General features: G+C 48.1%; 2 protein-coding genes across 2 annotated transcripts; both read left to right on the top strand.

Annotated features, from left to right (window-relative positions):
• Positions 1-1,457: 1,457 nt before the first annotated feature.
• ZCCHC3 (zinc finger CCHC-type containing 3) lies at positions 1,458-2,672 on the top strand (the record flags this gene model as incomplete). The annotated part of the gene is made up of 1 exon (XM_079719078.1): positions 1,458-2,672. One exon carries the CDS (start codon positions 1,458-1,460, stop codon positions 2,670-2,672), a length of 1,215 nt encoding a protein of 404 aa, XP_079575204.1.
• An 18,503-nt stretch (positions 2,673-21,175) lies between these two features.
• SOX12 (SRY-box transcription factor 12) lies at positions 21,176-22,114 on the top strand (the record flags this gene model as incomplete). The annotated part of the gene is made up of 1 exon (XM_079718792.1): positions 21,176-22,114. One exon carries the CDS (start codon positions 21,176-21,178, stop codon positions 22,112-22,114), a length of 939 nt encoding a protein of 312 aa, XP_079574918.1.
• Positions 22,115-22,503: the final 389 nt, after the last annotated feature.

The following is a 22,503-nucleotide window of genomic DNA, read 5'->3' as shown; positions in this document are numbered from 1 at the left end:
GGAAAAAATCCAACACCGGCAGAAAGGAAGAATAACCTTCCCTGGAAACCCATTGTGGACTAAGCTCTTTGACACAGGTTATCTCCTTGGACCTCCAAATTCGTCCTCTGAGAGTAGATATTAATATCCCTTTGTTATGGATGAGCAAATTGAGCTATGAAAACTGAGGTCATTGGCCCCACGTGACAAAGCTGAGATTTGAAGCAGTCAGATTCAAACTAGGGTCTCCCTGAGTCCACAATCCTTTTCTTTCACTAAACCCAGAAAGATCACTGGAGCACCCTGAAACACAAGCAGCTATGGTAAAGAAAACAAGATGACAAAAGGTGGTATTAACCCCACCCCCTCAACTACCCAAATGTTATCAATGCTTCTGAAGCACCAGTTGAGACAGGTGAGGTAGGAATAAGGATTGTGTCCAGTGCTAACTTTAGTTAGGGAATCTGTGTGAAGGCGTTTCCTGGAGAGTCTGATCCAGAGTCCTTTATCCAAAATGTCAGAGTAAAGAAGTAGAAGTATAAGCCACCTATGCGTGGAGGCTGCCTGTTAACTCTGACACTTGGCCAAGTGATTTAACTCCCATCTCCAAGCCCCTGCCTCCTGTAAAATGGTATAATTACAACATTGTTTTGGAAGATTCCATGTGATAAAGCTTGCAGTGTGCTTAGAACAGTATCGAACACTTAAGCGCTCAATATAATTGTCATCATGAATATGATGGAGGTCTTCTTAAAAAATCATTCAGTATGACTTACTTAGAAATGTATCAAAAAATAAGGAGTGATGGATACAGGCGTAGTGTGATAGGTATAGTAAAATTTTAATGAAAGATAAAATAGTTTAAAAGTTAAAATGTTCACTTGCAAAATTCTTTCCACTTTTTGTATGTTTGAAAATGTCCATAATCCAACGTTGGAAAAATAATGCATTGTGATCTGCTTTGGGAGGAAGAAGGGCTAAGTTTTGTCTTTGTTTTTTTTAATAGAAAAGGTACAAAAATGAAAACAAAATGGGCGAAATCTTCCTCAACTCTCTCCCGCCTTCGGGCTGTGGGCCGTTAGTAAAACTGCTTGAATGAAATCATCGAGGACCGCTTGCGAAATACCAAATCCTCGAGAGCGAGGCCCAAGGCTGCCAAACCCTCGCGAGGGATAGGGACGCGCTCCAAGCTCCGCATCCCACTTCGGTGCCGAGGAGGTAGGGTTGGAGCGAACACTAACGGAAACGCAGCCAGGCCGTTACCAGGGGGTTCCCGGCCCGCGGCCGCTGACCGCCGAGCGCCTCAAGTAAATACCTTAGCGGGGCGGGGGGAGAAGCGTCGAATTTCAAAAAAAAAAAAAAAAAAAAAAAGAAGCCCAAACCCCCACAGCCCCGGGCGGGCGGGCGGGCGGGCGGGCGCGCGCCATGGGCGCCCTTTGGCTGCGGGAGTGAGTGGAGGATGCTGGGAAGGAGGTAAAATGGCCACCGGCGGCGGCGCGGAGGAGGAGAGGAAGCGGGGGCGGACGCAGCTCCTGTCCCTTGCGCGCCCGGTGGCCCGGGCCGAGGAGGCCGAGGGCGGCCGCGAGAAGATGGGCTGGGCCCAGGTGGTGAAGAACCTGGCCGAGAAGAAGGGCGAGTTCCGCGAGTCGCGGCCTCCGCGGCGGGAGGAGGAGGGCGGTAACGGCGCGCGCGGCGGGCTCAGCGCCCCCGCGGGCCTGGCGGCGCCGGGCCTCGGTGACTTCCCCCCGGCCGGCCGCGGGGACCCGAAGGGCCGCCGGAGAGACCCGGCCGGCGAGGCGACGGACGCCCGCAAGAAGAAGGGCGCAGCCGAGGCCGGCAGGAGGAAGAAGGCCGAAGCGGCGGCCATGGCGGCCCCGGCCAAGCCCGACGCGGCCGAAGACGCGGCCGAGCGGCCCCCCCAGGACGAGCAGGCGACGGCGGCTGGCCCCGCGGCGGGCCCGGGCAAGGGCCGCTTCCTCGTGCGCATCTGTTTCCAGGGAGACGAGGGCGCCTGCCCAACCCGGGACTTCGTGGTGGGCGCGCTCATCCTGCGCTCCATCGGCATGGACCCGAGCGACATCTACGCGGTCATTCAGATCCCTGGCAGCCGGGAGTTCGACGTGAGCTTCCGCTCGGCGGAGAAGCTGGCCCTATTCTTACGCGTCTACGAGGAGAAGCGCGAGCAGGAGGACTGCTGGGAGAACTTTGTGGTGCTGGGGCGGAGCAAGTCCAGCTTGAAGACGCTCTTCATCCTCTTCCGGAACGAGACGGTGGACGTGGAGGACATCGTGACCTGGCTCAAGCGCCACTGCGATGTGTTGGCCGTGCCGGTGAAAGTGACCGACAGGTTTGGGATCTGGACCGGGGAGTACAAGTGCGAGATCGAGCTGCGCCAGGGGGAGGGCGGGGTCAGGCACCTGCCGGGGGCCTTCTTCCTGGGGGCCGAGAGGGGCTACAGCTGGTACAAGGGGCAGCCCAAGACGTGCTTTAAATGTGGTTCCCGGACCCACATGAGTGGCAGCTGCACACAGGACAGGTGCTTCAGGTGCGGGGAGGAGGGGCACCTGAGCCCTTACTGCCGGAAGGGCATCGTGTGTAACCTCTGTGGCAAACGAGGACACGCCTTTGCCCAGTGTCCCAAAGCGGTTCACAATTCCGTGGCAGCTCAGCTAACCGGCGTGGCCGGGCACTGAACACCCGCCTGCCTGCCAGGGTGAACACAGAGCCAGCTTACCCCTCTTAAGTGCCAAAACTTTTTTTTAAACCATTTTTTATCGTTTTTGAAGGAGATCTCCTTAAAACTACAAGAGACATCTCACTTTGCCTTCCTAAACTGAGTTTACTCCATTTCAGCCTTTCCTGAATTTGGTGACACTGTCATCAGTAACGACTACCGACCGAGAACTGTAGTGTGCAGATATGTCTCCCCTCCCTTTTTTAAAATTTATTTTCATTTTTGTATTTGGAGATTTTTTTTTCTGGTACTTTTTACTCCCCACCCCTTGTCTTCTCCCCGGATTTTCATTCTTCCGGCTGCCTTGCTCATCTTTATGCCCCAGTGCTAGGTAGGGGCCCAGCAATGGTCGGCACTCCATCAATGTTTGTTGAATTGAGAACATTGTTGACCCTGGCTTCTGTCAGGGTGTCTATCTTTTGCAGCTCATCCCGTCCCCTTTTAATTTGCTGCTTCTAATCTATGTGGTCTGAGAATTTGTGAAACCAGTGTTGTTAGAAGTGTATGTAACCTGAGTCAATAGGCTCTGAATGGTGGCCAAGGACCTCTCTTACGGCATTAAAATGCATGGACTTTGTGACAGCGCTTTCAGTGGCTCAGAAACCATTCTTCACAGAATCAGAATCTAGAATTTTCCTGCTGGAAAAGACCTAAAAATTGGTCTAGACCAATCCACTGGTTTTCCAACAGATGAAACAGGACCAGAGAGGTTAAATGACTGGGTCAAAATCACATAGCTGTCTGGTGCCAGAGCTAGCCTAGAGTAGAGTTCCCTGACCCCAAGCCCGGTGCTCATTCCACTACCTCTCACACCTCACAACATTTTCCTCAGCACTTGAGGGCCCAGAAAGTCTGCTCTTTCCAGAATAACAAGCCCAGGGGATGCTAAGAAATCATCTGGGGAAGGAAGCAGAAGCTTTGGCAGGAGCTTCAGAATACTTGGGAGATACGGAAGGGACAAAGGAACATAATCCAGGGTGTCCTCACTGCCCCCTGGGGTACCACATCTGGATTAAAGTGGCCCTGCTCCTTTGTGGCCTTCCCCTTCCCCGTTCATTGCCATCAGTGAGAAATAGAGGTGCTCCTGAGTAAAGAAAGGTTTGCATTTGCATCTTAGCCTCAATAGCTAGCGTCCCCAGAGAAGCAGCCGACTGGAGCTCATCTGCAACCTCTGGACTCTCAGGAGAAAGACAGAATTCCAAGGGAGCTGTTAACTCTGAAATGTACTTGGGAAATAGGCCAAGCTAGAGGGCATTGGGTCTACTAAGTGTTATCAAGTTAAAGTAGAAAAGGCAGTACACTGCTTTTCTTTTAGTTTTTGTCTTTCCTTTATGTTTTGCTATTACCTTGTGGCTTAGAATGTAAAATCGATTGTTTAAAGTTTTGTTCTGAATAAATATTTATCTTTTGTATTGCTAACACTGCTGCACTATTTTCTTTCAAAATGTTAGATGCATAGGTTCACAGACCCTAGTTCAACCAAGGCTTCCCACACACCATTTGTTTACTCTGCATATACATTTCCAGCCCCGCAGGCAACACTTAACACCTACTATGTTTTCCCAGGCCCTTGGGAGTTGTTACCTAAACCTTTGCATCAAAATCACTTAGCATACTGTAAAAACTAAAGTGTTAAGTCCTAACTCAGTTCCAAGCAATCGGAATCACTGGAGTGAGTGAAATATTTTTAGTAAGCGCCCCAAGCAACTCTGATGGGCAGCCAGGTTTGAGACCACAGTTCTGAATGGTACTAACAAGACTGAGAGGGACTGCCCTCAGGAGATTACAAACCAGTGGGAAAAACTGAGGTAGGTTGTCAGTTTCATCATCTTAACAGTTATTGGAAGTGTACTGAATTGGATACAAAGTATTCATGGGCTTTAGAAAAAATGCCATCTCTTCCAACTATAAGGGAGGGAGAGAGAAAGGGTCCAGGAAATTTCCCATAGAGCTGACTCACTCCTCCAAGCTAGCCCTGGAGACTCCAGACACAACCCTCTGAGGGATTTTCTAGCCCTGAGGTGATAGGATGATCTGATCCTAAGAATTGATGTTCCCAGTGTATTGATTCTCTGACTCAGTGATTTGAGGGTATTTCCAGAGCTGATCTGGTACAGTTGAGGCCTGGTTGGCTCTTCAGAATCCTGCCTTGCAGAGCCAGCTCAGCCTTTCTCCTTCCTGTCTCCCAAGGCAAACACAGTCTTGCCTCCTCCTTCCTTCCCTCCCTCCCTCTGTCCTCTCTCTCCCCCGCCTCTCCCCCTCCTCTGCCACGGGTTTCCCTCCCGCACAGTGCTGGAGGCCTGACGTGGGGGGAAAAAGCCTGTATTCATCATAGTCCCCTCCCCCTTCCTCCTAGCAGGCACTGTGCCAAGGAGCCTCCTTGGAAGGAATCTTCCCTCTCTCTGCCCCTCCCCCCCAACTCTACTGGAGAGAGCAGAGGAAGAAACTGTTTCCCTGCCCTTCCCCTCCCCGCCCCCCCATCCGCTCCAGGGCCTCCAGCCTGGCAGTCTGGGGACTGAGCCATGGGCTGGAGCAGAACAAACCTCCCCCAGCTTCCTCTCCTGATCTAGCAGCCCCCAAATTACAATCCCTCACTGTTCATGGGCTCCTGGGAAGTGTGTCGAGATCCCCAGCTTGAGGCTGGCTGACTAGCTGACATTCATTCGTTCAGCTTACAACAATACTGAAGGCCATTAAGAGCCAAACCCGACACAAGGCACTCTGCATACACCCGTGAATAAGACTGCACTTGCAGAGGGAGCTACAGATAAGTAATAAGGAAGCAATTTTTAAAATAATATTAAGTATTTTTTAATGTTCTAGAAAAGAGTATAGAATTGTCTTAAATGCAGTTCTACTAGAAGAGATGATGTCTGGACTGAAACCTGCAAAATGAAGGAGTCAAGTGAAGAAGGAAAAGATATTCAAGCAACAGAAGCAGCCTGTGCGAAGACCTGGAGGCTAGAGCACAGGGTGTGTTCAGGCTGGCTGGAGAGTCACAGGAAGATGTGGTTGGGAAAAGGCCAAGAGGAAGTGACAGGGCTTGTCAGTGTAATAAGAGGCTTGATTTTGTCCTAACACCCTCCACTCTGGCCGCCTTCATTCCATTCATTTAACACTCTAACACTCGTATGTTAAGCACCAACTCTTTCAAGGCAACGGATTGCAGCAAAATAGTCAAGCCCTTTGGGGTTGGAATTCTAGAGTCACACAAATATATAATCTGTAATAATGCATTGAAAGAAACATACAGAGTGACATGTTTAATAAGGAAAACTCATCTGTTCTTGGGGGGTGGGGGTCAGGGATAACTTCCCAGACAAAATGTTTGAACTGAGATCAAAAGACTATATAAGAAGTTAATTGAAAGGTGGGGGTGAGGGTTAAGTGGTGGTAAGGGTATGAGCCTAGGTTTGCATAAGAATAACAAGTATAACAACCCTATAGTGGGAGGAGGCACAGTGGATTCTAGAAACCAAATGAAAGCCAGTGTTTAGAAACAAACCACTCTAGGTATTGAGGAAAGTGATGGGCTCTAGGCTGGATATTAGGAATGATTCCTAGAACACCATGGAACTGAGCTACCAGGGGAGCTACAACCTCTCTCACAGTCAGAAAGGAGCCAGAAGGCCATCACTGGAAAGGCCGAGTTTGAGGACACACTGCGGAAGCTGCCACTCAAGGACAGGATGCCACTGCCAATGCTACTGCTAGAACAGTGGAATGTCAAGCCCTTGAAGCCAGAGATCATACACTAGAGTCTCCACAACCTTACTTAAAAGCAAAAACAGCCAAAATTGTTTGACTTCTGCCTACTACCACCTTCCAAACCTCATGTAAGTGTACCTAATTGCTGGAGCCCTAGCTGCAAGGGAGTCAGGAAATGCTTTTGCTTTCCAGCATGAGTAGCACAGAAGGCACATTAACAGTGGGAATGGGAGCTGTCTGCCGACCACCCACATCTGGCACAGCCAGTGTGACTACAATGCAGAGAGGGGGAGGGAGATGATGGTACAAAATAAGACTGGAGCTCTCTTCGGGAGGTCTGGTCAGCCATGTTTAGAATTTGAGTCTAAGAATGATGAGGCGCCATTGAAAAATTTTTGAGCAAGGAAGTGACATGATCAGGGTTATATTTTTAAAAGACCATTCAGGATACTTTGTAGAGAATGGGTCAGAGGGAAGCCCAAGTGTAGAGAAGTCCAGTTTACCAAGGTGACAGATGAGGGTACCTTGGACCTGGATGATGCAGATAGAGAAAAGCAGGCAGGGTAAAGAGATTTTCAGGAGTTTAAGTCAACAAGACTTAGACATAGGCTGGAGGAAAAGTAAGTACCAAGGATGACACCCAGGTTTCCAGCTTCTGCAATTGGATAGATAGTGGGGCCACTCCCTGAGGTGTAGAATAGAGGAGAAAATCCAAGTTTGGGATGAAGGTCTTCAGTTTGATTTTGGCTATGTTGAGTTTGAGATCCCCGTAGAGGATGTCTAAAATAAGGTGTGGGATGGGTGGTTCAATATCCACAGGCCTTAAATTCTAAGGAGAGCTCTGGGCTTGAGATATAAACACAGGTGTCCTATAGCAATGGTTTTCAAACTCTTTAACCACATTCCACAGAAGGTATACATTTTACATTGCAGCCATCCAACATATACATATACATGTGTATACTTATATATAAATAAACAAGTTTATATATAGAAACAAGTTTATATAGAAACAATTTATATATAGAAAGAAATAATATTATCTCTCTGGGTGGTGTGCTCTGATATTTTCTATTCTATTGCTTCATTCTTTTATAAATGCTTATATGACCCATGAAATTGATTGTATAATCTCCTAACGGGTCATGAGAAAAAGCGTAGGGGAGAAAGATCATAGCAACTCGGACCGTACCTTATGCAACTCTGACATGTGAGAGTTTTCCCTGGTGGAAAAAGATATCGTGACAAACTAAAAAAGGACAGCCAGAAAGGGAGAAGGAAAACAAGAGTGTAGAGACACATAAACCAAGGGAGGATAGTTATAAGTGGCAGGGATTAACTGTATTGAGGGCTGCAAGAGGTCAAGTAAAATTGGCCTTGAGAAATGTCAAGATTCATAAGTCAGGATTGAAGAGTGCCCATTGGATTGAATAATGTGGAGGTCATTGGTGAAGGCCTTTTAGAGTGTTGGGAGAAAGAGGTGGACTAAGGAACAAGTAATCTTCCTAAAATGCCAGTCTAGCACTCTGACCCTTTTACTCCCTCTGGTGCTCTCTACTGCTCTAGGGAGTCAGCCTAGCATACAACTCCTTTTGCAAGAGGCTTCTGGGCCCCTTTGGGACTTTATTCTCAGCCAGAGTGCCCATTTCCCTACTTCATGTCAACTTCAGGTATGGCTGACAAAGAGCAACCAGAAGGAGTTCAGTATGATGGAGTGTGGAATGGTATAAGAGGAAGCTAAGGAGTCAGATCATACCAAGTTGAAGGTGGAATTCCACGAGAGCAAGCATTACCAGACGTGGGCAGAGCCAGTGGATCCATACAGCACCACTTGCTGGCTTGTCAGAGTGACTAAGAATATTTGGGGGAGGACATGTTTCATGAAAATAAACAGATATATTATGGAGGAGAATGCAAACTTTGCAGAGTTTTAAAATAAAACATGGACCAACATCTTTGGAAAGCAGTTTGTTTGGCACTATCAAAATTTTAAATTTACATAATCTTTAACACAGCAGTCATAGGAAATGAATCTATAGCTAAACTTGGACAGGTGCACAAAGATGTTATATGTCAGATGTTATGTATGTTCACTGATGCATTACTTAAGGTACCAAGGACTGGAAGCAACCTGATTATCAGTTATGTATCAATAGTAGTTAGGCTATGGCACATTCAAATAGTGTAACACTATGCAGCTGTTAAAAAGAACGGCTATTAAAAACCATCTAAGACACATTTTAAAGTGAACAAAGCAAGATATGGTATGCTGTTTACGTTTTAATTTTACTTTTTACAGCTTTGTTGAGGTGTAATTGACAAATAAAATTGTAAGATATTTAAAGTGTATCATGTGATTATTGATATACATATTACATTTTAAAATGATGGAATAAATATATACATATGCTTATTTATGTATAGAATAATCTGGAAGGATATTAGTGAAATTGATAACTGTTGCTTCTGAGAAGAACTGGATATTTGGGATTGGGGCTGGAAGGAAAATGTATTTTCCACGGTATATCCCTGGGGGGTTTCTTTGGTTTTGTTTCTAACTATTTCATGTATTATCTCTGGCAAAAAAAAAAAAAAAATTAACAACAAAAAAAAATGCAAAACACAACACAAGACTTCAAAGAAATTCCTGTAGACTCTGTAGAAACAGGAGTCCATTTCCTCTACCTTTAAAAATAAGACATTTTGATGGGAAAGTTTAAAACTCTAGAGCAGCCAAGCCAACTCACTGGTCTCCCTGCTTCCAAGCTTGGTCTCCTTCCACCCAGGAAAATCGTCCCCAAAACAAAATTTGATCACGTTAAGCCCCAGCTTAAAAGACCTTCAAAGACTTTGTGTCCTCCCTGGGGCCCACCAGGCCCTGCCTGGCCGCCCAGCCTCCTCTGGGCCTCACCCCCTCACCCTGGCTGGGCTCCTGCTACTCATTCCAGGAATTCACCCTCCCAGGCCCGCGGTTAACCCTTACCTTCCCTGGCCCTCAACTCTAATGCCACTTCCTAACGGCAGCCTTCCCTAACCTTCTAGACAAAACCCTCTTACACTCCCCTCCTTTTAGTGGTCACTGCAGGTACAATGATATGTTTATTTATGCCACGGTTTGATTGATATCTGCCTCTGTCTCTCAATTTTGAGCTCCCAGAGGGCAGAGACCAGGACTTTTTTTGCTTGGTTATAGTTCCAACATTTCGCACTATGCCTGGCACATAGTAAAACCCAATAAATATTTATTGCATGAATGATCTAGAAATTACTTGGCTGTGGTTACAGATCAGGATATGTACCTCCTTATCCTTTTTTTATTCCTTTTTTAAAATTGAAGCATAGCTGATTTACAATGTTGTATTAGTTTCAGTTATACAGCAAAGTGATTCAGTTTTACATATATATATTTTTTCAGATTCTTTTCCATTACAGGTTATTATAAGATATTGAATGTAGTTCCCTGTATGGTAGGTTCTTGTTGTTTATCTTGTTGATAACCTACAATTGAAAGGACAAATACCCCTGTTTGGTTGTACCATTTCTTAGCTCAGACAAGAAATGTAAGCTCTCTGGGCCTGTTTCCTTACCAGAAAAATGTGTTTAATGGTAACTGCCTTATCAGGGCCGATGAGAAAATGAAATAAAAATTCATGTAAAGGGCTTGGCAGAGTGCCAGACCCTCAGTAAACAGTAGCTCTCATCGTTAGTTTTTCCTTTTTGTCCTCTGGCTATCATCTCCCACGATTTTCTATATGACATCCGAACTTGTCTCTTTCGTAAGATTTCCACACTGCTCCTCCCTCCTCACTCACATAAGGATAACCCCCTATTCTCTCCACCTAGTCAAATCCTACCCTGTCTTCAATTATGGTAATAGCTGCTGGTGACTGCAGTTTACTGTGTTTCAGGCATTGTATTCAGAGGTTGACATGCATTATCTCACCTCAGTTCTGACACCAACACAACGAGGTGGGTACTGTTTATCATTCCCCAAATACAAGGACACTGGTATCTGAAGAGTTGAAGCACTGGCACCTGGTAAGTGGCAGGGCCATTGGGAATGTGAACCCGGTCTTACTACAGAGATAGGTCTCCCAAATGCCTAGTCACGATCCTGTTTGCCGCCTCCTCCGTCCTTCCAGTGCGCCGGCGAGACCTCTCTCCTTCAAGCCCCCATACTGAAGGCTGTCATACCCCGTCAGGTCTGTCTGCGGGCTTTCGGCCTCAAAGGGCGGGCACTAGTCTCACGCCACGTTGCCCACATCAGGGATCCTCCCTCCTTCTCTCCTCTTTCTTCCTCCCTTCCTCCCTCCCACTAAGTATCTCGTTCCTACTCTGTGCTAGGCTTTGTGTTCGTTCACATGCACAGTGTTACCAATGGAGAGGTCAAGGGAGGATGGAATTATATGTCATTTTTCTCTTTCGTCTTTAACGCCTTTCTGTTTGTCTGATTTTTTTCCAGTGAGCACGCAGGCCAGGTTTCTCGAACCCAGTTCAGATGCCGCTTTGCTAGGTTGGTTTGGTCGGAGGAAAGCCCTGTCCCCTTAACTCCCAGCCCCCACGCCTCCTCCACCAGCCCTCAAATCCAGGCCGCCCATCCCCCCTCCGGAAGGGGGGAGTTGGGAACGAACGCCGAAATCTGAGTGGCTCTTTCAAGCCTCCGTTGCCGTGGAAACCGGCAGCACAGGCCTTGGCGGTCCTTTACACCATCCTCCAGCGACGCAGCCAATGGGCTATGAGCTCCATCCCAGGCGTCCCCGCCCCACAGCTGCCCGGCAGCCCACCAATGGGCAGGTCCCTTGGCTTACAGTCCTGCCTTCCGCTCAGGGACACCGCCAGTGAGCTTCGGTCCTGCTCTCCCTCCAGTTTCAATGAAGCAACAAGACTCGATTTTTCAAAAAAAGGAATTCTCCAAATTAGAAGGAACTAGCAGTAAAGCCTCTGTCAGTTGCAGCCTGAATAATCTTTGGCTGGTATTTTATTTAAGAGAGCAAAACTGTTCCAATTAGACAACAATATATGTCATTCTCTACTAAAACAATTTTAGGCAATGAAAATTTAGGCAATGGGGTTGATACCTGCTCTACGTGGATTTCTTTCAATATTGGTATTTTCATTTAATTTTAAATGATCAAGAAGCTAGTCATCTTTCCTTGTTTGTATTTCAAATGCATACAAATGAAAGACCCTGAGTCACTGAGACACTGACCTAAGCAATTGGTAGCTGACTTTCATTGGACAAAACATATTAAAACTGTAGGATAAATAAATATTTCTCTTAATCCATTGAAGAAATTCCATTTTTAAGGCAGACCATGTAATTGCTTTAACACTCTAAAGTCTAAATAAACTAAATGTGTTTTTAAAACCCTGCCATCTTTTTAAAAATGAACTTTATTTTTTAGAAGTTTTAGATTTACAGAAAAATTGCAAAGATAATACAAAGTTCCTATATCCCCCACCCATCCTGTTTCCTCTGTTATCAACATCTTACATTAATATGGTGCATTAGTTACCATTAATAGTTTATTCTAATTTCCTTAGTTTTTACTTAATGTCCTTTTTCTATCCTGGGATTCCATCCAGGATGCCACATTGCATTTATCTCATGTCTCCTAGATTCTTCTTGGCTGTAGCAGTTTCTCAGACATCAACAGGACTTATCACTGTTGTTGTTGACCTTGATCACCTGGCTGAGGTAGTATCTGTCAGGTTTCTCCTCTGTAAAGTTGCTCTTCTTTTACCACTTTTCATGTTCTCCTCTTTGGAAGGAAGTAACTATGCTTAGCCCATACTTAAAGAGTGGGGAGTAATGTTCTACCCCCTTGAGGGTGGAGTATCTATGTAAGTTATTTGGAGTTTTTCTGCACTGAAGATGTGTTTCTTTTCCTCTATTTATTTAGTCATTTATTTACATCAATGGACTCATAGATACTTATTTCATACTTTCAGTTATAATCCAGTACTGCTTAATTTTTTTGCTCAAATTGGTCCAGATTTGGCCTCTGGCAGCTCTTTTAGTTGGCTCCTGTGTCCCTTTGACATATTCCCATCTTTGTGTGTCTTTTGTTATTCTTGAGCACTTCCTTACCTTCTGGCACTATATGTTGCCCCAGACTCATCTTGTATATCCCCTGCCCCAGTCCTAGAATTAGCTGTTTCTCAAAAGTCCAAATTCCTCCTAATTCAACTAACAGAACAAAGAAATATATGTGTATATGCTAACCTGTGTACATAAACATATCTATGAATATTTCTGTATGTAACCATCTGCATCTATATTAAGGTAAGGTCCTATTTATATTTCCAGCTCTAATCCATTACCACATGAATCATTCTAGCCTCCTCCCCTTGCTCATCTGTAAATTCCCACTCCAACAATGAGAAACCTGGCTCCCACCATTCACCAGTAAAAATGTATAGCAGCATCAGCATTGTTAACCCATACCCCTGTGGGAAACGTTATCAACTTTATGTACACTTTCTTTTGCTTTTAGTTTTACAGACCCCGCTCATTTCTAAAGTTGCTTAAGTCAAGCTCCTTTCCCCCACCCGCTTTAATGAGGCTGTTTCATACATTTGTAATACAGTTTGTTTTGTCACATTCTGCATTCCATTTTGGGATTCTCCCCAGTCATAAATGATTTTTTAATTTTTCATGCATTAAGATTTGCTCTTTCTAATGTATAGTTCTATGGGTTTTGACAAATGCATAAGGTCTTGTATCCACCATTATAATATACAGAAGAGTTTCACTGCCCTAAAAAGTCCCCTGTGCTTCACCTATTCAACCCTCTCCCCACCCCAAACCCTGACAACCATTAGATCTTTTTGCTATCTCTATAGTTTTGCCTTTTTGTACATTTTCTTTTAAAGAGAATACACACAATAGAGTACTTTTGTTGTTGCTCTTGTTACAACTCATTGACTTTTTTTTTTTTTTTTTTTTTGGGTGGCGCCACGCAGCATGTGGGATCTCTGTTCCCCCACCAGGGATCGAACCAGCACTCCCTGCAGTGCAAGCGCGGAGTCTTAGCCAGTGGACTGCCAGGGAAGTTCCACAACTCATTGACTCTTTACCATGCTCCATGTCCTGAAATATTATGCTCTCCCATTTTGCAGACGGGAAAACTGAGGCAAATGAGTTGAAGTAACTCCCTAAAAACTCATACCATTGAACAAAGTTTGACTTCAAATCCTGGGTGCTTTGATTGTTTAAAGCCCCAGTATTTCCATGCTTGACTTCTGAGTCACCTATGGGAGTCCTCTATATTTAGCCAATAAGGTGGGAATGACTTATTTCCCAGTTTCCCCAGGCAGTCCCAGTTTATTTCTGTTGTTCCAGCATAATTATTAATAGTGTCCCCTTTCATGATAAAGAATATGGTCACCTCCAAAGGAAAAGTCTAATGAATTTCAGAGTCAGGTTGTGGGAATTGTACTCTAGGAAATGTGGAGATGTACCGGTGGGGTGTGATGTGAGTCACCAGTTGGAACCCACTGTCCAGATAAAATCAGCTCCTCCATCTAGTCACCGTCCCCTTCCTTCCCCCAATCTGATTATTCCCCAATTCCATCAGCCCTGCTGGTGCTGCTAAAATGCCCCTGATGCTGTCCTCTTCTCCCCATGAACATGACTCCAGTTCTGGTCTCTCCTTGCTGCCTTGTGCTTCTGAGTCTCAAACTACATCTTATGGACTGGCAACCCAGAATTCTGTCAGGATCTTTAAGACTTTGAGATTTCACAGAGAAGTTTAAAAAACTCCTCTCACCCCTGAATAAAACTATTCATTTTAAAATTTGGAGATGGACAAAAATTGCCAACTTTTAATTTTGCCAAGTAAGGATGAGGAAAACCTCCATCTTCTCTCTTAGTACTGCCTCTTAGAAATATAATGCAAGCCATAAGTGTTATTTTAACTTTTCCAGAAGCTACATTTTAAAAAGTAAAAAAAAAAAAATTAAATAAGAGAAACAGGTGAAACTAATTTTAACATATTTTATTTAACCCAATATATCCAATATGTTACAATCTCAAAAATATTAATGCGATATTTTAATTTTTTTTGCTAAGTATTTGAAAACCAGCGAGAATTTTGCACTGTAGCATATTTCAATTTGCAGTAGCCATACTTAAGTGCTCAAGAGCCCCATGTGCAGTTCTATACCATTATTCAGTAAAAGAGCCCTGTAATGTACATACACACACACACACACACACACACACACACACGATCATAATCTTTGAATTTTTCAAAGAAGACATTTAGATGAATCAAGAAATGAATTACCTTGTTCTTATTGATCTTCCTCTTTATTATGAATGTCTTTGAGGACCGTGCTGGTTCAAAGACTGATGTTTTAGAGCTAGACACAGTTGGGGTGGGTGGAGTTGCATGATGGTGTCTGTGACAGCCACGCCCCCACCCGATTTGGCTCCTTCCTCCCTTCACTGAACAGGTATTGAGAGTCTGTGTTGTGCCAAGGTCTGCTAAGTGCTGGGGAGAGTGGAAATCAGGTGGGTCCTTTGATCCCATGGAGCTTCTGCTCTGCTGTGGTGTACCAAGTGGGGCTCTGCAGGCAATGAAAGGGTGTATTGTCTGCGGAGAATTTGAGAACAATAAAACTGATTGAACATCTCTCTGCATTTTATTATTACCATGTGCCCGCAATTCTAAACCATGTCAGTGTAAGACACTCCTCTCTGAAAATCAAGTTGTTGGTCTACCTTGAGTCCTAATGATATATTTGTAAGCTTCGAATCAGCATATTTTAATCACTTGTACACTAATAAACATAATCGCCTACAAGGAAGATAATTCAGAGCACTCCCAGCTATACATTCAGCCCCTAACACACACCAAGTCAGACACAGCTACACATGTTAGTTTTGAGAATAAGTTCGTAACAGTCCAGAATTGTTCAAGCTCGCTTCCTGAGTACTTGTGTCTCCAGCCCTTTTGGTACAACATATGGCTGTGTTTAAACAATAGATTCAAAATAAACAATGATAGCACAGTGATTAGGAAGCTGAAGAACCAGAACTTGAGTTGCTTCAATTCTGTCATTCTATGTGACCACTTGAAGCTGTTGTATTTAAAATTTAACACAGTGAAACAGAGAGTGAACGGCCAAGCGTGGTAACTGCAAATTTTATTATTTAGTAAAATAGTATTATATATATTATTATTATTTAGTAAAATTGTGTTTTACCGAATTTGAATCATATAGATTTTTTTATAGATTTATTTTATTTATTTATTTATTTATTTATTTATTGGCTGTGTTGGGTCTTCTGTTGCTGTGCCCTGTCTTTCTCTAGTTGCCACGAGCTGGGGGTGGCGGGGGCTACTATTCGTTGCGGTGAGCGGGCTTCTCATTGCGGTGACTTCTCTTGCTGCGGAGCACGGGCTCTAGGCGCACAGGCTTCAGTAGTTGTGGTACACGGGCTTCAGTAGTGTGGCTCGCGGGCTCTAGAGCGCAGGCTCAGTAGTTGTGGCGCATGGGCTTAGTTGCTCTGCGGCATGTGGGATCTTCCTGGACCAGGGCTCGAACCCATGTCCCCTGCATTGGTAGGCGGATTCTTAACCACTGCGCCACCAGGGAAGCCCCTGAATCATATATTTAATATTAAAATTGATTCTTATTTTTAAAGTGATTTCTTATTTGCTTTAAAACTGTAATGTAATTAATGGAATGGAATGGAATTATTATTGCAACAGACCACTGTGTGGGTGTGTTTTTTTCTTTTATTTTTCAAAGAAATATAGTAATATAATTGAAAAGTATGGATCAAATACTCTTTTCCTATTTTGTAGTGTAATATTTATTTTTACCGACATGATTATGTATACAAAGTTCAATAAAAGAGTATTGTCACCATCTGCATTTCTTTTCTGGCCATTATCATTAGTATTATTCATTGTATTTCATGACTGCTGCTGAAAATAATGTCATTTAAGGGAGCCATCTGTTCTGAGTGTCAAATGAGCTAGGCAGGTCACTGGTGCACTGAAGAAAAGGAACATGGGGTTAGGAGAGCTCTAAGGAGGCAGACAGAGGCAGGGGTGCTGGAAAGGGTGAGGGAATGGACTTCACAACACCCTGTGTGGGGAGGCTTGGCTTTTCCCACAAACTGAAATGAGACTTGTGTGACTAGAGAGTGGATCAAGACCTAGAAATCGGGAGAGGAGGTCAGATAGGTGAGCAGGGGTCAGACCAAGCTTGGCCTAGTGGGTCAGGTGAAAGTCTGGTGTTTATCTTGAGAGTAATGGGGAAACCACTGGTGGGTTTTAACAAGGGAAGACGCACAATCAGATTTTTGACTGAAAGACACCATCACTCTGGCTTCAGGGAGGAGAATGGAATGGTAGGAGATATGGTGGGTACAGGGACCAGAAAGGAGGCTGGGCAGGTACCCAGATAAGAGATGATGGTGGCCTGGACCAGTGGGACAGCAGTGGTCAGCATCTCTCCAAGAACCTTACTATCTATCTACCACAGTCTGGATTGAACAGCTCAGTGATCAGCCCAGCCTTGAACTCCTGTGGCCTGCAAGGTTTAGACTCTGGGGCACCCATTTGAAAGGACTCAGGATAGCCTGTGTGCACTGATAAATACCACATCCCAGTGGCAGACCGGAGTTTTGGGTTTTGCGTTCCAAAATTTCACTTCCTTCTCTGGGCTCCCGGAGGAATTTGAGCACACTTATGATAGAACACTGACTTTCATTTAATAAATAATTATTGAGCACCCACTGTGTGCCAGGCACTCTCCTAGGGACAGAGCAGGAAAAAAAAACAGACAAAAATCTCTGCCCTCTTTGAGCTGGCATTCCAGTGGAGGGGAGATGGGCAAAAAACAAGTGAACAAATAAAATAATTCCGGAATGTGGTGAGTGCTATGAAGCAAATAGAAAGGGTGATGAGTTAGACGAATGCAAGCAAAAATTAAGATGTCTAACAATACCAAACTTTGGACAGAATGTAGACGAAGAGGATCTCTTCTATGTTGCTTGTGGAAAAGTAAATTGGTACAACTTGCAAGTTTCGAATCACCTTATAAAAGTTAGCACTCACATATCCTCAGATGCAGCCACCACACTTCCCATAAAATACCTGGGAGACCTTCCTGCACTTGAGCACCAGGAACACATTTAGGCTTGTTAACAGGAACACTGTCCATAAGAGCAAAAACCTGGCGATAACACAAATGTCCAGGGACAGGACACTAGATAGAAAAATTGTGGTACATTCCTGCAGTGGAAAATGAATGAACCCCACACAGGTGCAATAATTTAGATGAATCTTACCACTATAATATGGAGTGAGATAGTAAATACCAGAGTATTACATACAGCATGATACCCTTTTTTTTTAAAGCTAAAGGCTAGAGAATATATTTTGTTGGGTTTTTTTAATGTTTATTTATTCATTTGGCTGCACTGGGTCTTAGTTGTGGGATCTTTGTTGCTGCATGCGGGATCTAGTTCCCTGACCAGGGATCAAACCCAGGTCCCCTGCATTGGGACCGCAGAGTATTAATTACTGGACCACCAGGGAAGTCCCAATGAAAATATTCTAAAATTGATTGTGGTGATGGTTGCATAGCTCCCTTAATATGTCACTGAATTGTATACTTTAAATGAATGAATACTCTGGTATTTCAATAAAGCTGCTAAGCTTTTTTTAAGTGTAAGGGAAGACTCAGGATAGACATTACATCAGGTGAGGAAAAGCAGGGGATGGGATGGGAGAGAAGTTCATAGGGAAAGGTGAGTTATTATTCATGTTCCAGTTCCTGTGTTGGGTTGCTGATTTCACTGTTTTTTTGTTTTGTTTTTTTTTTTGCGGTACGCGGGCCTCTCACTGTTTGTGGCCTCTCCCGTTGCGGAGCACAGACTCCGGACGCGCAGGCTCAGCGGCCATGGCTCACGGGCCCAGCCGCTCCATGGTATGTGGGATCTTCCAGGACCGGGGCACGAATCCGTGTCCCCTGCATCAGCAGGCGGACTCTCAACCACTGCGCCACCAGGGAAGCCTTGATTTCACTGTTTTTTACTAATATTATATATAAATAAATATATACAAACATGAACTGAACCAGTCATGGACAATGATAACAATGTCACAGACCAACAATTCTGTGTACCTGAGATGCAGGGGAATGTGGGCGGGCGGCAGCAGAGAGTGGTCAGGGCAGGCGTCTCTGGAGAGTCCATGTGAACTGAGGCTAGAATGAGATGGACCAGCCATGTGGGGATGGGGGTGAAGAGTTTTCCAGGCTGAGGAGACAGCATGTACAAAGGCCCTGAGGTGGGGGTGAAGAGTTTTCCAGGCTGAGGAGACAGCATGTACAAAGGCCCTGAGGTGGGTTCAAGCCTTCTGTGTTTGAGGAATAACCAGGAGGCCAGTACTTCAAACTCTAATAATAGTAATGGCAGCAGCTACAGGGCCACAGTAAGACCTTTGACAGGCCCTAAGCACTGAAAAGACGGCAGTGCCCATCCTATGTAATTTAAAATAAGACAAATATTAAGTAGGAAAAGTGTAAAAGTGTTAGAAAAAAATTTTAAAGCTTTTATTTTTCCCAAGATCACTACTTTGGTGCCTTTTTTTCTTATTATGTTGGTGTTTCTAGGTTGGTGGTGCCCTGAGTCTCTGATAACTAATATTTGTTGTGCATTTACTAGATGTCAGGGATGTGTCTACATCCATTATCCCATTTAATCTGTAAAATAACCATATGAGGAAAAAACTGCTTTTTCCTATTTTAAGGACACGCAAAAGGAGGCACCCGGATATGAATACAGGAATTCTGACTCCACTGAGCAATGAACCGTACAAGCTACCGTTGTTAAGATTCAAACTCGGGGGTCTCCAGATCTCAGCGTCCAATAAGTAGCCGGAGAAACCATTTGGTCGGGAGCGGAGCCTTCTCCTTCCGAGTGCCCTGTGCCTTTAAGAGTCGCCCCCTCCCGCCGGCGAAGATCCAATTTCCCTCCCGGGCACCCAGAGCAATCACCCCGCCCCCAGCGTCTGCGGAGCCGCACGCAGGCCCTCCCTCCCCCACCCCACACCCTCCGGCTGGGCTCTCCGCACCCGCCCGCCCGCCCAGGGGTGGGTGAGGTCTACTGCCTGAGACACGCACCTTCCAATCCGGATACTGCCCACTATGCCCCAGCAGAATGCTACCCTAGAGACCCCCATCCCGACCCCTCCCAGCTCCTGATTCCTTGGAGGGACGCTTCAGCGCCCCCACCCATCGCCCGGGCCCACTGCGCGGTGAAGGTGACCTCCCCCAAGGGGCAGCACACGCCCAGCAATGCCCGAGCGGGCTCACACGTGGTGAGAAGGGAGCGCGCAGCCCCTCCCCGCCACGCGCCTCGAGCGTGCGCCTCGGACCCGCCCCTTGGCCTGGCTCCGCCCCCGTGCCCGCGCACGCTTCTCCAGACCCGGGAGGGGCATCGCGCCCTAGTCTGGCACCAGGCTGGTCTAGGTGTGGCATGGGACCTGGGAATGGGGCACCCACGCATCTTCGAACCTCGCCTGAGACGTGTGAAAAACGGAGAGTTCGTCCTACTCAGGACCCTCGGCTGGTTAGGCGAGGTGCCCCGGCCCCTTCGTGCGCTGAGGGAAGAGAGCTGGGACCGCGAGCCTAGGATTCGAGCCCTAATCTGCAGATATTTGGTGTTTCCTACCTGGAAAGTGGGCGTCATGTGCCCTTCTTTCTCAGGACTCTGGTGGTGCCTCAAAAGAGAAGAAAAATATAAAAGGGATTCGGTTCATTGGGCCCAGAAACATTTGTTGAGCGCCTATATGGCTGGATACTAGGCAGGGGCTACATCAGTGATACGATGAGGTTGTTGTTCCTTTAAGGAGCTTTCCTGAGCCTAGGTCTCCTCACCTTCTGTTCTGGGGCGGCTAAAAAAGACGCCCCCGAAAGAGGAGGGAGCGGAGGTCCTACCTGGCGGCAGGTGTCACTGAGTAAGCTAAAATTTCAAAGGCAACGCGAGGCGGGGACAGGCTTTCTGGAGCCAGAAGGGAAGCACGCTCGGCGTCCCCCCCGCCCACTCTCCCGCTAGTCCCCAGCCTAAGAAAAGAAACCGACTTCATCCGACACCCCCAATCCCAGCCACAAGACCGCCCAGCCCCGCAGCGAGAGCCCCGCCCCACTTCGGCAGCCAGCGATTGGGAGATGCAAATACCAGGTTCTCTGCCCAGCAACGGGTGACGCGGCGCCCGAGCGCGAGGCGTGGCCCGGCCGCAGCCCAAGCGGGCACCTCGGTGTTTACACGGGGCGGCCCCGCGCGCGCCGCAGCGGCCCGCAGACGGAGAGGGGGAGGGGTGGCGCGCGCGCCGGCGGGGCCGCGCGGGGAGAAAGACACTGGAAGGCGGCGGGGCGGAGAGAGGCGCGCGCGGGCCGCGGCCGAGCAGGAGGCTGCAAGGAGAGCCCGCGGGGGCCCTGCGAGTGCAGTTCCTCAGCCCCCGCAAAACAATGTGTGGCGTGCTGCGGGGCGCAACTTGCCGGAGGCGGCGGGGGCGCGCCGAGCCCGCCTGAGACCGCGCCGCTGACCTTCTCCCCCCGCCGTCCGTTGGGCCCGAGCGCCCAGCTTCTCGCTCCCCAGCTCGCGGGGGCCGGGCCGAGCTGCAGGGCGGGGCCGCCCCTCCGTCGCTGCTGCCTCCTCCCCCACCCCCAGCCGCTGAGGATGCGGACGGCCCCCGGCGGCGTCTAGCGGCCCCGGGCCCAGGCGCGATGGTGCAGCAGCGGGGCGCGAGGGCCAAGCGGGACGGCGGGCCACCGCCCCCGGGGCCCGGGCCGGCCGAGGAGGGGGCGCGTGAGCCCGGCTGGTGCAAGACCCCGAGCGGCCACATTAAGAGACCGATGAACGCGTTCATGGTGTGGTCGCAGCACGAACGGCGGAAGATCATGGACCAGTGGCCCGACATGCACAACGCCGAGATCTCCAAGCGCCTGGGCCGCCGCTGGCAGCTGCTGCAGGACTCGGAGAAGATCCCGTTCGTGCGGGAGGCGGAGCGGCTGCGCCTCAAGCACATGGCGGATTACCCGGACTACAAGTACCGGCCGCGCAAAAAGAGCAAGGGGGCGCCCGCCAAGGCGCGGCCCCGCCCCCCCGGCGGCGGCGGCAGCCGGCTCAAGCCCGGGCCGCAGCTGCCTAGCCGCGGGGGCCGCCGAGCGGCGGGAGGGCCTTTGGGGGGCGGCGCGGCGGCGCCCGAGGACGACGACGAGGACGACGACGAGGAGCTGCTGGAAGTGCGCCTGGTGGAGACCCCCGGGCGGGAGCTGTGGAGGATGGTCCCGGCGGGGCGGGCCGCCCGGGGACAAGCGGAGCGTTCCCAGGGGCCGTCGGGCGAGGGGGCGGCTGTCACCGCCGCCTCCCCGACTCCGTCGGAGGACGAGGAGCCGGAGGAAGAGGAGGAGGAGGCGGCGGCGACGGAGGAAGGCGAAGAGGAGACGGTGGCGTCGGGGGAGGAGCCGCTGGGCTTTCTGTCCAGACTGCCCCCCGGCCCCGCCGGCCTGGACTGCAGCGCCCTGGACCGCGACCCAGACCTGCCGCCCCCCTCGGGCACGTCGCACTTCGAGTTCCCGGACTACTGCACCCCCGAGGTTACCGAGATGATCGCAGGGGACTGGCGCCCGTCTAGCATCGCCGACCTGGTTTTCACCTACTGAGCCCACCGTCAGCGGGGCGCGCACGCCCCCTAAACCAGCTGTTTACATACAGGAATCAGGTATTGGGGCCCCTCGGAGGCCGAGGCTGGCACCCCATCTCCCGCACAGCCTCCCCCCTCCTAGACGTGCCCAACCCCCTTCAAATCCAGACATGCCCTTCCCCCGCAGACACACCCCAAGGCAGCCCAACCCCCACCCTTTCTCCTACATCCAAGCCCCTCCCCATCTTACCCCCTCCCGCACAGCCACCAGCAGCCAGCCCCCCCCTCCGATACACCTTCCGTCCTCTCCAAGAGACCTGTACCCCTCCCCCATTTTGCACACGCCCTTCCTCACGGCCGGAGGACACGCCCCTGCCCTTGCTCCGGACTCCCTCCGCCTTAGCCTGG

Source organism: Hyperoodon ampullatus, assembly GCF_949752795.1.
Source record: "Hyperoodon ampullatus genome assembly, chromosome: 14".
Lineage (NCBI taxonomy): Eukaryota > Metazoa > Chordata > Mammalia > Artiodactyla > Ziphiidae > Hyperoodon > Hyperoodon ampullatus.
The sequence above is the reverse complement of the archived record's forward strand: the minus strand, read 5'-3'. Positions and strand labels throughout refer to the sequence as shown.